The sequence below is a fragment of the Barbatula barbatula genome (genome assembly GCF_947034865.1).
Source record: "Barbatula barbatula genome assembly, chromosome: 9".
Lineage (NCBI taxonomy): Eukaryota > Metazoa > Chordata > Actinopteri > Cypriniformes > Nemacheilidae > Barbatula > Barbatula barbatula.
This window is the reverse complement of record NC_136772.1, coordinates 8092262-8105033: the sequence shown is the minus strand read 5'-3', so window position 1 is coordinate 8105033 and position 12772 is coordinate 8092262. Positions and strand designations below refer to the sequence as shown.

At 41.2% G+C, this 12772-nt stretch overlaps 1 protein-coding gene across 1 annotated transcript; it reads left to right on the top strand.

Moving 5' to 3' along the window:
* The first annotated feature begins 5972 nt into the window (after window positions 1–5972).
* On the top strand, window positions 5973–12771 carry mob4 (MOB family member 4, phocein). Its single transcript, XM_079464766.1, has 8 exons — window positions 5973–6115; window positions 10643–10705; window positions 10919–11019; window positions 11126–11168; window positions 11304–11390; window positions 11539–11618; window positions 11751–11862; window positions 12284–12771. Exons 1-8 carry the CDS (start codon window positions 6056–6058, stop codon window positions 12413–12415), a joined length of 678 nt encoding a protein of 225 aa, XP_079320892.1. The 5' UTR covers window positions 5973–6055; the 3' UTR covers window positions 12416–12771.
* Window position 12772: the final 1 nt, after the last annotated feature.

Sequence of the window (12772 nt, the reverse complement as noted above, 5' to 3'; positions counted from 1 at the left end):
ATCCTGGACATAGCAAATCCAGCTCTAACCCCATACAGGGACGAGAGAACTCTACTCCGGACCCCAAGCTGACGTGATCCCAAAAGAACTCAGTGCAAGGCACAAAAAGGAAAAGTGGTGAGTCAGATAGATTTCTGAATAGTCTGGGAAGAAAGGGGAGACTACTTAGCGCTAAACAGTCTGGGGGACTGCTTAAAACAGTCTGGTTAAAGAGGGGATACTACTCAGAATCGAGAGATTCTAAACAGTATGGGGGACTGCTTAAAACAGTCTGGTTAAAGAGGGGAGACTACTCAGAATCGAGAGAGATTCTAAACAGTCTGGGGGACTATTAAGAAATGATATGGATAAACCAACATACAGAGAAATGAGGAAAAGGTGGGGAACGGGAAGTTTACAAGGTGTACCCTATTTAATAGAAAAAGCTAACTTTCCAGAAAACGGTACATTTAGTACCACAAAATTAGAGAAAATAAGAGAACACATGGGGAAAAAGGACATATTTAAAATGTCTACAAAAAAAGAAAGAGAAAAATATGACGAAGCGTGTAAATGTTTAGAATTATGGGAGAAGGAAGCAAATAGACGTGACTATGTTTTTAAAGAAAAGGCATTGGAAGAACTGCTACCACCGAAAACTCCATTGTACCCTGTTTTGCTTGAATATAATGATTTAACCCCTCTGTCTTCTTTACCCCCATCTATGACTGAGTACAAACACCAACCGGAGGATGATTGTGTCCCTCCTCACCGACATCTGAACCCGATCGAGGCAGCTCCAGTGCCCCCACCAGTGTCTCCACCAGCACAAGTGCCGTCTACACCACAGCCCGTGGTGCGTCAAAAGCAAGAAAGAGCGCAACCAGCACCGACAGACAAAGAACTTTTGACATTTTGCAAAGAATTCTCACCCTCAATGAAAGAATTAGAGAGACTGTTGAAAGTCAAACTGAAACCATCTGACCTGAGAAAGTTACAGGGTAAATGGCCTGTGGAGGAAGTATTTAAAGAACATTCTGGACTTCAACCTGATGCAGACGGACCGGACATTGGTCCGTTCGAAGGACATCTCAGATCCACCTTTCTGCGGAACCTCAGAGAAGAGCTGAGACGAGAAGTGGAAAAATCGTGCATCGAGCCAGATCACATGAGAATGAGTGAGATCGTCCGTCATGCTGTAAACGCCGAAAGACAAACAGGCAAGAAAGAGCTTCAGAAGAAAAACACCCAAGATAAAGAACTCCACATGGCTCTAATGAATATCGGAGGAGAACACGGAAGAATAGGAAGATGGCGAGGGAGAGGAGGTTTTAAACCCTCTAGCACCTATGATCCAGAGAAATGTTTCAATTGTGGAAGAACGGGGCACTGGTGGAACGACTGTCCGAAGCCTCTGAGACCAATGGGGTCAAGAGAAAAGGTAGATAGAAGTGAGGAGGTGAGGCATCATTCCGAGGGTGGTGAGTATGATTTCCCTTAGCATATGCAATGAAGAAATGCTTTTTCCTACTGTATGCAATGAAGATCTGCTTAGCTCACATTCCATGATGAATGAAAACGCTTTCTGAACTTTGCTAAAATGCACAATGCTTGTGTGCAACAAACTGCTCGAATTTTTGATAGATTCAGGGGCAACAAATAGCCTACTGTGATTCACAAGAAGTGTTTAAATTTGCCAGAGTCTAAACTAGCTGTGTTTTCCCTAAATGCTAGTGGCTCTAATGTAGAATAATTTATGTCAAAAGGGTGCAATGCGAGTTGGGGAGTGTCAAATTTCAACACAGGTTTCTCATGTCAGACTGCTGCCCGATTCATTTGCTGGGCAGAGTCATAATGTGTATGATGACAGATTGAGCATGATACCAACACGACCCGAGTGCAGCGCTCGTACAGCTGTACGATGTAGTTTTGAATTACGTAAGTACGATGTAGAATGTATTGCCTCACAGAGCCTCATGACGTTGATTACAATGGTGTGGGGAGCTGTGGGTGTTTTGCTGACAAATATGCGCACGCCATAGAATGGGTTAAAAGGGACGACGTGCAATATTCAAATGTGTTGCATGCCCATCGTGAGAATCATGCCTGTCTGTCAGCAACAAGGGGACTTGAAGTGTTTTCACACACAAAAAGATTAATGAAGAGTATTTACATACCAGAAATTTTGGGAAAGATGCCCGTACAACTGTTGATAACAGGAAAATATTATGTTTGGTTGATTAGGAACTGTGAACCTGTTGTGTGATAACGCCGAAGGGTAATTTTCATCCACGCAAACAGCAATACCCCCTCAAAACAGAAGCCTCAAATCAGAAGCCCTCAATGGCATAAGGCCAATTTTTAATGAGTTTAAAAAGATTAAAAAATAAAGGCATAGTTGTGCCATGCCCAAATTCACCTGTGCGCACACCTTTGTTTCCAGTTAAAAAGATCAGAGAAAAGGGAGCACCCGTTGAATGGCGGTTCGTACAAGATTTGCAAGCAGTTAATGCCGCAGTACAGCCACGAGCACCAAACGTACCCAACCCGTATACCATTCTCAGCCAAATTCCGCCTGAGACGAAATGGTATACGGTGATTGATTTGTCAAACGCGTTTTTCAGTGTGCCGGTAAACCCAGACTCACAATACTGGTTCGCCTTTTTATTTGATGGCAGGCCATATACATTCACACGTCTATGCCAAGGGTACTGCGAATCACCGACCATTTACAACGAGGCACTGCGACAATCACTGGAGCCATTCCATCTCCCGAAGGGGGTGGCATTGCTTCAGTATGTGGATGACATTCTTTTATGTGCACCCACCAAAGCGCAATGTGAAGAACACGGTACGACTGCTCACTCATTTGGCACACGAAGGACAAAGTGAATATCTCCAAAGTCCAGCTGGCAAAACAAGTTGTTCGTTTTTTGGGTCACGAAAATACTGACCACGGCAGACAGCTGTCCGCAAAGCGTGTCTGCAATTACAGACATCGCAAGTCCAAAAGAAAAGAAGCAATTGATATCATTTTTAGGGACCATTTCTCTGCTCAGACAGCAGAGCTCATTGCACTCACACGCGCATGCGAATTAGCAAAGAATAAAAATGTAGACATTCACACAGATAGTAGAAATGCATTTGTTGTAACTCATGATTTTGGCACACTTTGGAAACACAGAAACTTTGTAAAAGCTGATGGTAAAAACATTCTTAATCACACACCGGTTGCTGATATGCTATCTGCCATTCTTATCCCATCAGCCATTGTTGTGTGTGACTGCCACACACACTTTTGTATCTGAAACTATTTTTTGCAGGAAGCCGACGAGCTGACCTTGCAGCAAAGCAAGCAACATCAGAGACAGACAGATTGTCTCCAGAAATCACTAACAGAACTCTTTCTCTTGCAGAGATGCAAACATTTTGCAGAACCAGCTGAGCGTGCATTCGGGAAGGAGTGCTCATGTAAATACACAGACAATGTTTGGGGGGCCCAAATGGCCTCACCTGTTTGCCAAAACATTTTTTCCCTGCTTTGGCGATTTTGACGCATGGCCTAGACCACGCGTCAAAAGGGGGGATGTTACAAGGCAATGTGTTTTTGTGTTTTTGCTCTCAAAATATTTGTGCAGGTCAAAAGAGCAGTAGCAAATGGAGCTGACAAATCATTACACAGCTTCCAGGAAGTCATGGAAAAGACACGCCTCCCACTGCAAAAAGGTCTCCAAGGAGTGGCAACTCCAACCATAGGCCCATCAAAATGGCATCCACAATGGCTCTTCGCAATGGTCGTGCTGACTGAAGCGACAGGAGGGGCACTATTGGTGCTCGCAAAGGGAATCAACTGTTCCAGTCGGGGACGCATCGAACCCCGAGAAATTAGAGATTATAGAATTTTGTTTCTGTGCAACACTATATTCCAAGTTTAATAAAATGGTATGGGGAGGGACAGTGTTACCCTAATTCTGTTAGGTACTGGGGAACAAATATGTCTTTGTGTAGAGGTACGTGTACCTAAGTTTATGTTCTGGATAAGGCAACAAAATTTGAAAATGTGGGCCATTATGTCCCCTGGGACGGCCAAATAAAAAGGCAAAGGAGAAAGTTTTAGACTAGCTCTAACTCAGAAAATTTTAATTATGAGGGAACGGGAGCAATTTCACAAATGAGAGTAAGGTTTAAGCAAGTGATGAAGGTTTAAGCAAGTGATGAAGGTTTAAGCAAGTGATGAAGGTTTAAGCAAGTGATGAAGGTTTAAGCAGGTCAGTATTGGTGTATGAGATTGAGGAGATAAAGGACACAGGTCAGAAGGTTCAGATATCAGTGCAGCCAAGGAATTTTCAGGCCGCAGAGCAGGCAGAAGAAGAGACACAAGGAGTAGAGGCTAGAACATGGATAGACCCAGGAGAGACAAACGTAGGTATGAGAAAGGCAATATTGGAGTGAATGACAGTTGTTAGTGGTGTATGCAACTCGAGCAGGCATGGAAAGTTAGTCTTCTGAAATTAGAGGACCGGAAGAGGCTAAAGGGTCACCCTGCGAAGTCACAACCCTGTTGACAGTTGCAAACTGTACCAACAAGGCCGAAGAAAAGACAGTGCAGAGAACCAGGTGGTAAGTAAAGTACAGAATTGAACAGTTTGGAAGTAGGGAATTAGGATTGCAGGGTAGGTTAGTTTTAGATGTGTTCACCGCAGAGAAAAGCAGCGTGTGTGTAAAAAGCTCAGGGTCAGTTGTTGTTTCTACATTCAGGAAGCTGGATGATATGACTGAACAGCCTGTTGAAGTGGTGGAATTGCTAAAGTTGGGGAATGGGGCTGAAGCAGGTGGTGTTACCAATTCTAGTGGGATTTTAAGAATTGTTTAGATAGAAGAATGAAACCTGTAAGAGAAAGGGCGTTGCTCATCTTACATGGTCAAAGTATAAAGATTTTGGTTATCATATATGATAAAAGGGGGGAATGTAATGGAAATTTTCTAGTCTAGCTTCTTGATGTGTCTATCTATATGTTTAGGAAGTTTCTATCTATGTTTTCTTCTCTATGTTATCATGTTTTTCTCTATACGCGTCATACCACTCTGCCTTTGCCCTCGAGCAGAGGCCAAGATGTTCTGTTTGGAATAACGGGCATCACTTCTCGGAAACCAGCTCGGGATTCTGGCTAGGGGGAAAAGGGAGGGGGTTTTCACGTAATCATATATATACTCTGGGTGCAGAAGGAAAGAGTGCCTTTTCTCTGCACATGCTCATTGCTTATGATGCAGATTAAACGACAATAAAATACTTTGCAAAGTACCTGATGTCTCTGTGTGTTGCGTTTGTCAAAATTGACTCACCTTGATTAAGGAATAAGAAAATTCCACAACAGCACTATAGGTTGCTCTACATAAAAGCATCATGTAGATATCAATTTGGGTCTTTCTCAATAAGGTACCTTCCTGTAGGTCACATGTATCTATGTGTATATTTGCAAAGTTTCTTGTAGCTCAGTAGGTACTTTATAGAACATTTGTTAGCAGTGCAAAGATCATGGGTTTGATCCCCCCCAAAAAGACATATTAATAAAATACATAGCTTTTAAGCACTGTAGGTTGCTCTACATAAAAGCATCATGTAGATATCAATTTGGGTCTTTCTCAATAAGGTACCTTCCTGTAGGTCACATGTATCTATGTGTATATTTGCAAAGTTTCTTGTAGCTCAGTAGGTACTTTATAGAACATTTGTTAGCAGTGCAAAGGTCATGGGTTTGATCCCGCAAAAAAACATTGCTAATAAAATACATAGCTTATAAGCACAAAAGGTTGCTCTACATAAAAGCATCATGTAGAAATCAATTTGGGTCTTTCTCAATGAGATGCCTTCCTGTAGGTCACATGTACCTACGTGTATATTTGCAAACTTTAAAGTCACTTGGTTTAATATTGTGTTATTTAATGTAATGTCATTCATATTTTTAAGTGGACATCGGTGTCCAAATCATTTTGGGGTTGCTGCATTTGAGCTTTGTCTGTAGTGGCTCTACTCGTCCACTGGGGGCGCACTCTCAATCAAACTAAATCTGTCGAGATGGTCATGGCGGAGGGCACAGCTGTTCTGAGGAGGAATAGACCAGGCACCAAGGCAAAGGTAAAATGAAATGCTCTTTGAAATCTGGCTTATTTAATCAAACCCATTTCTGTTTATAATATATATTCTTAGCTAATAATTAAATATAGACGATTCGCTGTTTTGGGAGCGGAAGCCACAGCTAAGTTAGCTAAATAGCTAACTTAGCAGTAAGCAAATAAAAAACTAATACGAGTCTTTAGTGAAGTGTTAGTGTGTGTCGACACAGTTTTGCCATTCTTTCTTTCGAACGTCAGTAAATATAGAATACAATTGGAGTCAGGGTGTCTGAAGCGGCAGGTTTTAAAGATCTAGCTATTTGGGTAACGTTAACAGCGGTCAGCTAACGTTAGCTGCCGTGTAAAAATACCCGGATGATAACCACTGTCGAAGCTCATAATACATTTATAGTTAGTTATTTAAAACTCAAAGCAATGGATGTAGTCATAATACCTGCTTAGCGTGCTAGTTATTGTACGTAGCTGCTTTGAGTCTTTTGTGTTGTAATAAGTTATGATGTAACCCTTAAAAACGACACCTATGTTATAATCTAATATTACACGGCTCGTTGGAATGCTTCATTCTGATTGGCCAGTCGCGACATTTCCATGTTCGTTATTACCAAATAACAGCCTTTCAAAATTATCATTATTTACACATTTTATTATAATTATGACACTTGTAGTATAATTCAGCTAAGTATTGTTTAGATTATATCCTGATTATCTTTTACATTTAAATATAATGTACAGAAAATAAGTCTTGCTATACGCTCTGTGTCCTAACCAGACGCGACGCGGCGCTGCGACACGCGATAAAAGGTGTCTATCTTTACAATGTTAATAATCAGAGGTTTTGTCGTAACCAGCCCCGACAGGACTGCGCGACCAGCAACGGCCATTTCTATTTAAGATCCGGTTTCTTTTTCTGCGACGTTGCGACTGACAGCTCATTCGATGTAAATTCTGCACCTGACAGCCAGGGTTCTAAATTAACTTTTTTGATCACCAGCCAATGTGGCTGGTAACTTTCTAAAGTTACCAGCCAATCAGAATTTCCACTAGCCAATTTTTTTCGGGTGAAAATATGAGTAACACTGAATGCATTTGATCATTTTATTAACAATTTTGGCATGAAAAATACATATAAAGTACAATACATACAACAAAATATACACAGAAAGTGCATACATTTCAAGTTTGGGATTTATCTACAGTATCTATCTTTATATCTATCTACAGTATCTATCTTTCTATCTGTCTTTATATCTATCTACAGTATCTATCTTTATATCTTTCTATCTATCTTTCTGTCTTTATATCTATCTATCTATCATCTATCATGGCGTGGGCATTTCGAAAAAGTAGCTGCATCTTCTCCAACTCAGACGTCTTCAATAAAGCGAGGCTTCTCCCAGCAAGGCTCTCGTCAATACGGCCTGTCTTGGCAGTTTTAATCCTTAGGCTCTCCTGATGACTTCGGGCACTCTCATGGTCCTTTACTGCCTCGACTTTAAAATTAGTAGTTCCTACCACGAAATTGTTCGTTTTGTTTTTTTCTTTCGCGTACATGCGGCAATCCTGACAAAACATGACGACATTTTCGTGATCAAACACAAGCCATTCACGACCCGTCAGCCATTTGGCATTAAATTTTCTTTTCTTCGTTTCTCTGTTGATATCCTCATCCCCTGCCTCGTTCCTCTTCTCGCCCCCAGAAGTCTGTCCCAACCACCGCCTCATTTAGTTTAGCTAATCTTAACTTTATACTTTACTTTGCTAGCTAGCTAGCTAGCTATCTAGCTAAACTCCGTCTTATTTCAGTCTGCTCCCTGCTCTGGCTCCGTTCGTATCCATGGTTTCTCGCGCTGGTTTCACTACAAACTGCGCGCAGCCAATGGGCGTATGAAACATCACCACGTAGCATTACGAAACAGTGTTCTTGGGAAATGTAGGAAGTACTGTCAGGTGGATAAATGCATAGGATAAATGACCGAGAACAGAGCCTTATGTATCATGCATGTAATGCCTCATGCATCACCGGCCAAACTGGCTAGTAAGTTTTTATTAACACCCGCCAAAATGAATTTTTACCCGCATTTGGCGGGTTGGCGGGTGTTAATTTAGAACCCTGCTGACAGCTCCGCCCACACAACGATCTCATTCGATGTAAATTCTGCACCTGACAGCTCCGCCCACACAACGATCTCATTCGATGTAAATTCTGCACCTGACAGCTCCGCCCACACAACGATCTCATTCGATGTAAATTCTGCACCTGACAGCTCCTCCCACACAACGATCTCATTCGATGTAAATTCTGCACCTGACAGCTCCGCCCACACAACGATCTCATTCGATGTAAATTCTGCACCTGACAGCTCCTCCCACACAACGATCTCATTCGATGTAAATTCTGCACCTGACAGCTCCTCCCACACAACGATCTCATTCGATGTAAATTCTGCACCTGACAGCTCCTCCCACACAACGATCTCATTCGATGTAAATTCTGCACCTGACAGCTCCGCCCACACAACGATCTCATTCGATGTAAATTCTGCACCTGACAGCTCCGCCCACACAACGATCTCATTCGATGTAAATTCTGCACCTGACAGCTCCGCCCACACAACGATCTCATTCGATGTAAATTCTGCACCTGACAGCTCCTCCCACACAACGATCTCATTCGATGTAAATTCTGCACCTGACAGCTCCGTCCACACAACGATCTCATTCGATGTAAATTCTGCACCTGACAGCTCCTCCCACACAACGATCTCATTCGATGTAAATTCTGCACCTGACAGCTCCGCCCACACAACGATCTCATTCGATGTAAATTCTGCACCTGACAGCTCCTCCCACACAACGATCTCATTCGATGTAAATTCTGCACCTGACAGCTCCTCCCACACAACGATCTCATTCGATGTAAATTCTGCACCTCATGAATATTAATCGCCAAACATGGATGATGACAAGCTATATACATTTGATTACATGCGCTTAGATTCTGAAATTATAGTATAGCGTCCGGTGAGGCATCACTGAAGTCATGAGAACCAGACGCATCTCTCTGGATGGACGGGTCTTCAGCTACAGCGTGAGAGGGTGCGTGGACAAACAAAAACATTTTTGATTGGCTGTTTTTTGTGATTGATTGTCGCGTCCAGCCCCTTTTTCGCATTCGGTATGGACAAACAAATTGCTTATCGAAATAATAAGCAATAATAATAATTGCTTATTATTTCACAGGAGACATGCGTGTCATGTTCTTTAACGGGTCGCGTGGAAACAACACGAAGCCGTATGATCTAAGAAGTAAGCTGTCGTGTTTACAGTGGTTTTATAAGGATTCTTACAGTCGACTAAATGCTTAATTCTTAAAAGTATGCGAGGTTCACAGCATAAACTTATAATCATTTTGTTGATGTTAACTTGTGACTAGTTCGTGAATGTACACCGGTCTGTTACTGCGGGGACATTTCCACCTCTCTAAACAAGACATGCAACAAAACAAAACGTTATTGGTTGCTTTACCTGTCAGTCATATGGCCTCGCCCAAAAGAAAGCAGAAGTATGTAGTACTGAATTGTGGAGTTAAACTGTCAAACAGTTTTTCACCCATTCCTTTGTTCAGGAATTTTTGGGCGGGGCCTAAAGAGGGGATGGACAGCCAAGCGTGCATGGCCATATTAAAGATATTGTGTATTAAAGTACTTTTGATGGAAAGTCGTGCTGGGTGACACACAAAAAATGCGTGCTGACTGACATGACCTCGCAACTATATATATATATTTATATACTGCAACTTCTGAACTATGACAGAAGACTGGAATTGTATTCACATAAATTCCCATGTACCCCAAAATACACATTATTAAGCACAAAAACCAATGCTGTCATTATCCTCAGATGTCTTCCTGACACACTACATTACTGTATGTACAAGTGAAAGTGACATTTGAAATTTCAGATTTTCTACAAATGATTATGGTTGGATCTCCACACCAAACTATCATACAAGACTGGGGTAAAGCCACTCCCCTATCACCTGAGCGCCTAGCATCAGGCGTCGTCTCAATCACAAGCTCAGGGGTTGTAAGCTCTCACGCACACGTTTTCAGACTCTCTTAAGATCTCACACTGCCCAAATAACAAGGAAACGGTCACCACCGTTATATGCACACCTTTTATCCTGCAATATTATCTGCCTAGGCGAACTTGTGAATGATCTAATAATGAAAATTGCGAGCATTGACTCAAATCCTCCCAAAAAAATCTTCACATATAGCCTACTGAGGACTCGAGTTGAGCAATGTGAGTGGGCGTTGCTTCAGGGCCATGGACACGCCCCCAGTGTTTGAGTCCTGCTTATTTTTGCTTGATTTTGATAACTTTTTATTTACTTGGATGTTTTTTTCGCCATTCAAATGTGGCTGGGTGGTTAATAACACACATTTTTACTTTACTCCGACTTTAACACTAGCCTATGTTATTCTAGTAATGCAAGTTTATTTGACAAACTGATTTTATCCAACAGGATTTCTATAACTGGCCAGATGAGTCTTTTGAAGAGATGGACAGCACTCTGGCTGTACAACAGGTGAGATTAATAGCGGCCATCAAAAATTATTTCAATCTTTAATAAGTTTATCCAAAAATGAAAAATCTGTAATCATTTGCTGTCAAACACTAAACACAACAGCATTTTAAAAGACACACGATTGTTTCATTTAAAGAAAAAAACATGAAATTGCTAAACCTATGTTTTTTATACTAAGGGTTTGTTATTAATTGTCATTGTTTTTCATCTCAGTATATTCAGCAGAACATTCGTTCAGATTGTTCAAACATAGAGAAGATTATGGAGCCCCCAGAGGGCCAGGATGAAGGGGTCTGGAAATACGAACATCTCAGGTATGGTTTTATACTGAAGGTTTGATTAGTTTAGGCTATCAGATGCCCTTTTGTGTACATGGTTTTAGCTACAGTACGTCAATGCAATGTCTTTTTGTCATTATAGACAGTTCTGTTTGGAGCTCAATGGCTTGGCAGTTAAACTGCAGGTAATTCGAGGAAGCTTGCATTCAACAAAAAACACTAGTATGCACTGCATACTTTGTATGTACCAGATCATTTAACTCCTTATACACCATAAACATCTTAAATTTATGTTTGACAATTATGTTTTTGCTCTAAAGAACGAGTGTCATCCAGACACGTGTACCCAGATGACCGCCACTGAGCAGTGGATCTTTCTGTGTGCTGCTCATAAGACTCCGAAAGAGGTTAGTGTTCTCAATTGTCCAAGTCTGAGAAAACTGATGTACTTCCAAACATCAATGTTTCATAAGGAAAGCATGCATTAGCATGTTTCTTACAGGAAATCCTTCGGAACTGGTTTGTGACAGTTGTTTTTTGACTTGTCAATCACAGTGCCCTGCCATCGACTACACAAGGCACACCCTCGACGGAGCTGCATGTCTTCTTAATAGCAACAAGTATTTTCCCAGCCGGTAAGTACTGTGGATTTATAAAAGCCATTTCATTTCTGTGAATTTGTTTTCATGTGAACAAGCAGTTGGTGGTTTATGTTAGAGTTATATTGAGTGATGCAGTTGGTGATGCTCTCGTGGTTTTCTGTGTAGCGTCAGCATTAAGGAATCATCAGTGGCCAAACTGGGCTCTGTTTGCCGTCGCATCTATAGGATCTTTTCCCATGCTTACTTTCACCATCGCCAGATTTTTGACAAGTATGAGGTGAGCACAACAATCATTTAATCAACTGCATCACATGGGTTCTATAAAAATTTGTCAGTAAATTTAACTGTTTACGTCTATGTTTGTGCATGCTATGTATTTGTAATAAAGTTATTACATTCTAATTAAAGTCTTCCAGATTAGAGTTTCCATTTAAGTTAATATGCTTACCTTAGAAAGCTGCTACCTGTGTAGACGGCAGGGGAACTCACAAGGCTTTAAAACAAAGATATTACTTAAATAAAAAAAAAGTTAAGCATGGTAAAAAAACATGACCAAGCAAACTATTTTTCACACTTAACCTGCATTTCCTGTAACGGACAGTAGGAGGCACCTTTACACAGTTTCTTTATAGAACAGTTGAGTGATTCTAGCCGTGGAAGAGAATGTGTATTTAAAGACTATCATTTCCTTCTCACAGAATGAGACTTTCTTGTGTCACCGTTTCACTCGGTTTGTGATGAAGTACAACCTCATGTCTAAGGACAACCTCATTGTGCCCATCCTGGAAGAGGAGGTCCAGAGTGCCACTGCAGGTGAAAGCGATGCCTGAGCCTATAACCTATAGCATCCACACAGCAGTGGCTTGTCACTTGTTACTTTTCCACTCACTAATGCTTTGTTTGATCTAAACTTCATCATTCAGCTGTAACATTCAAAATGTATCATCATCAGCAGCTCCTTGTACATATCTCACTCCTCTATGACCTTTGGTGTAAATCCAGCTCTACCAATATGAATTACTTCTTTTCCCTCTTTACTATACACAAGTCTGGTGATATTCACCCTGTCTCTTCCCTCGTTAAGTTATTATATGGGTGGAGGGCTCTCATATGGGCCACTGTCTTTTTTTTTTTAAATAAACTAAAATGTATGTATTTTCATTGTTAATAAAAGACTTGTACCTAGC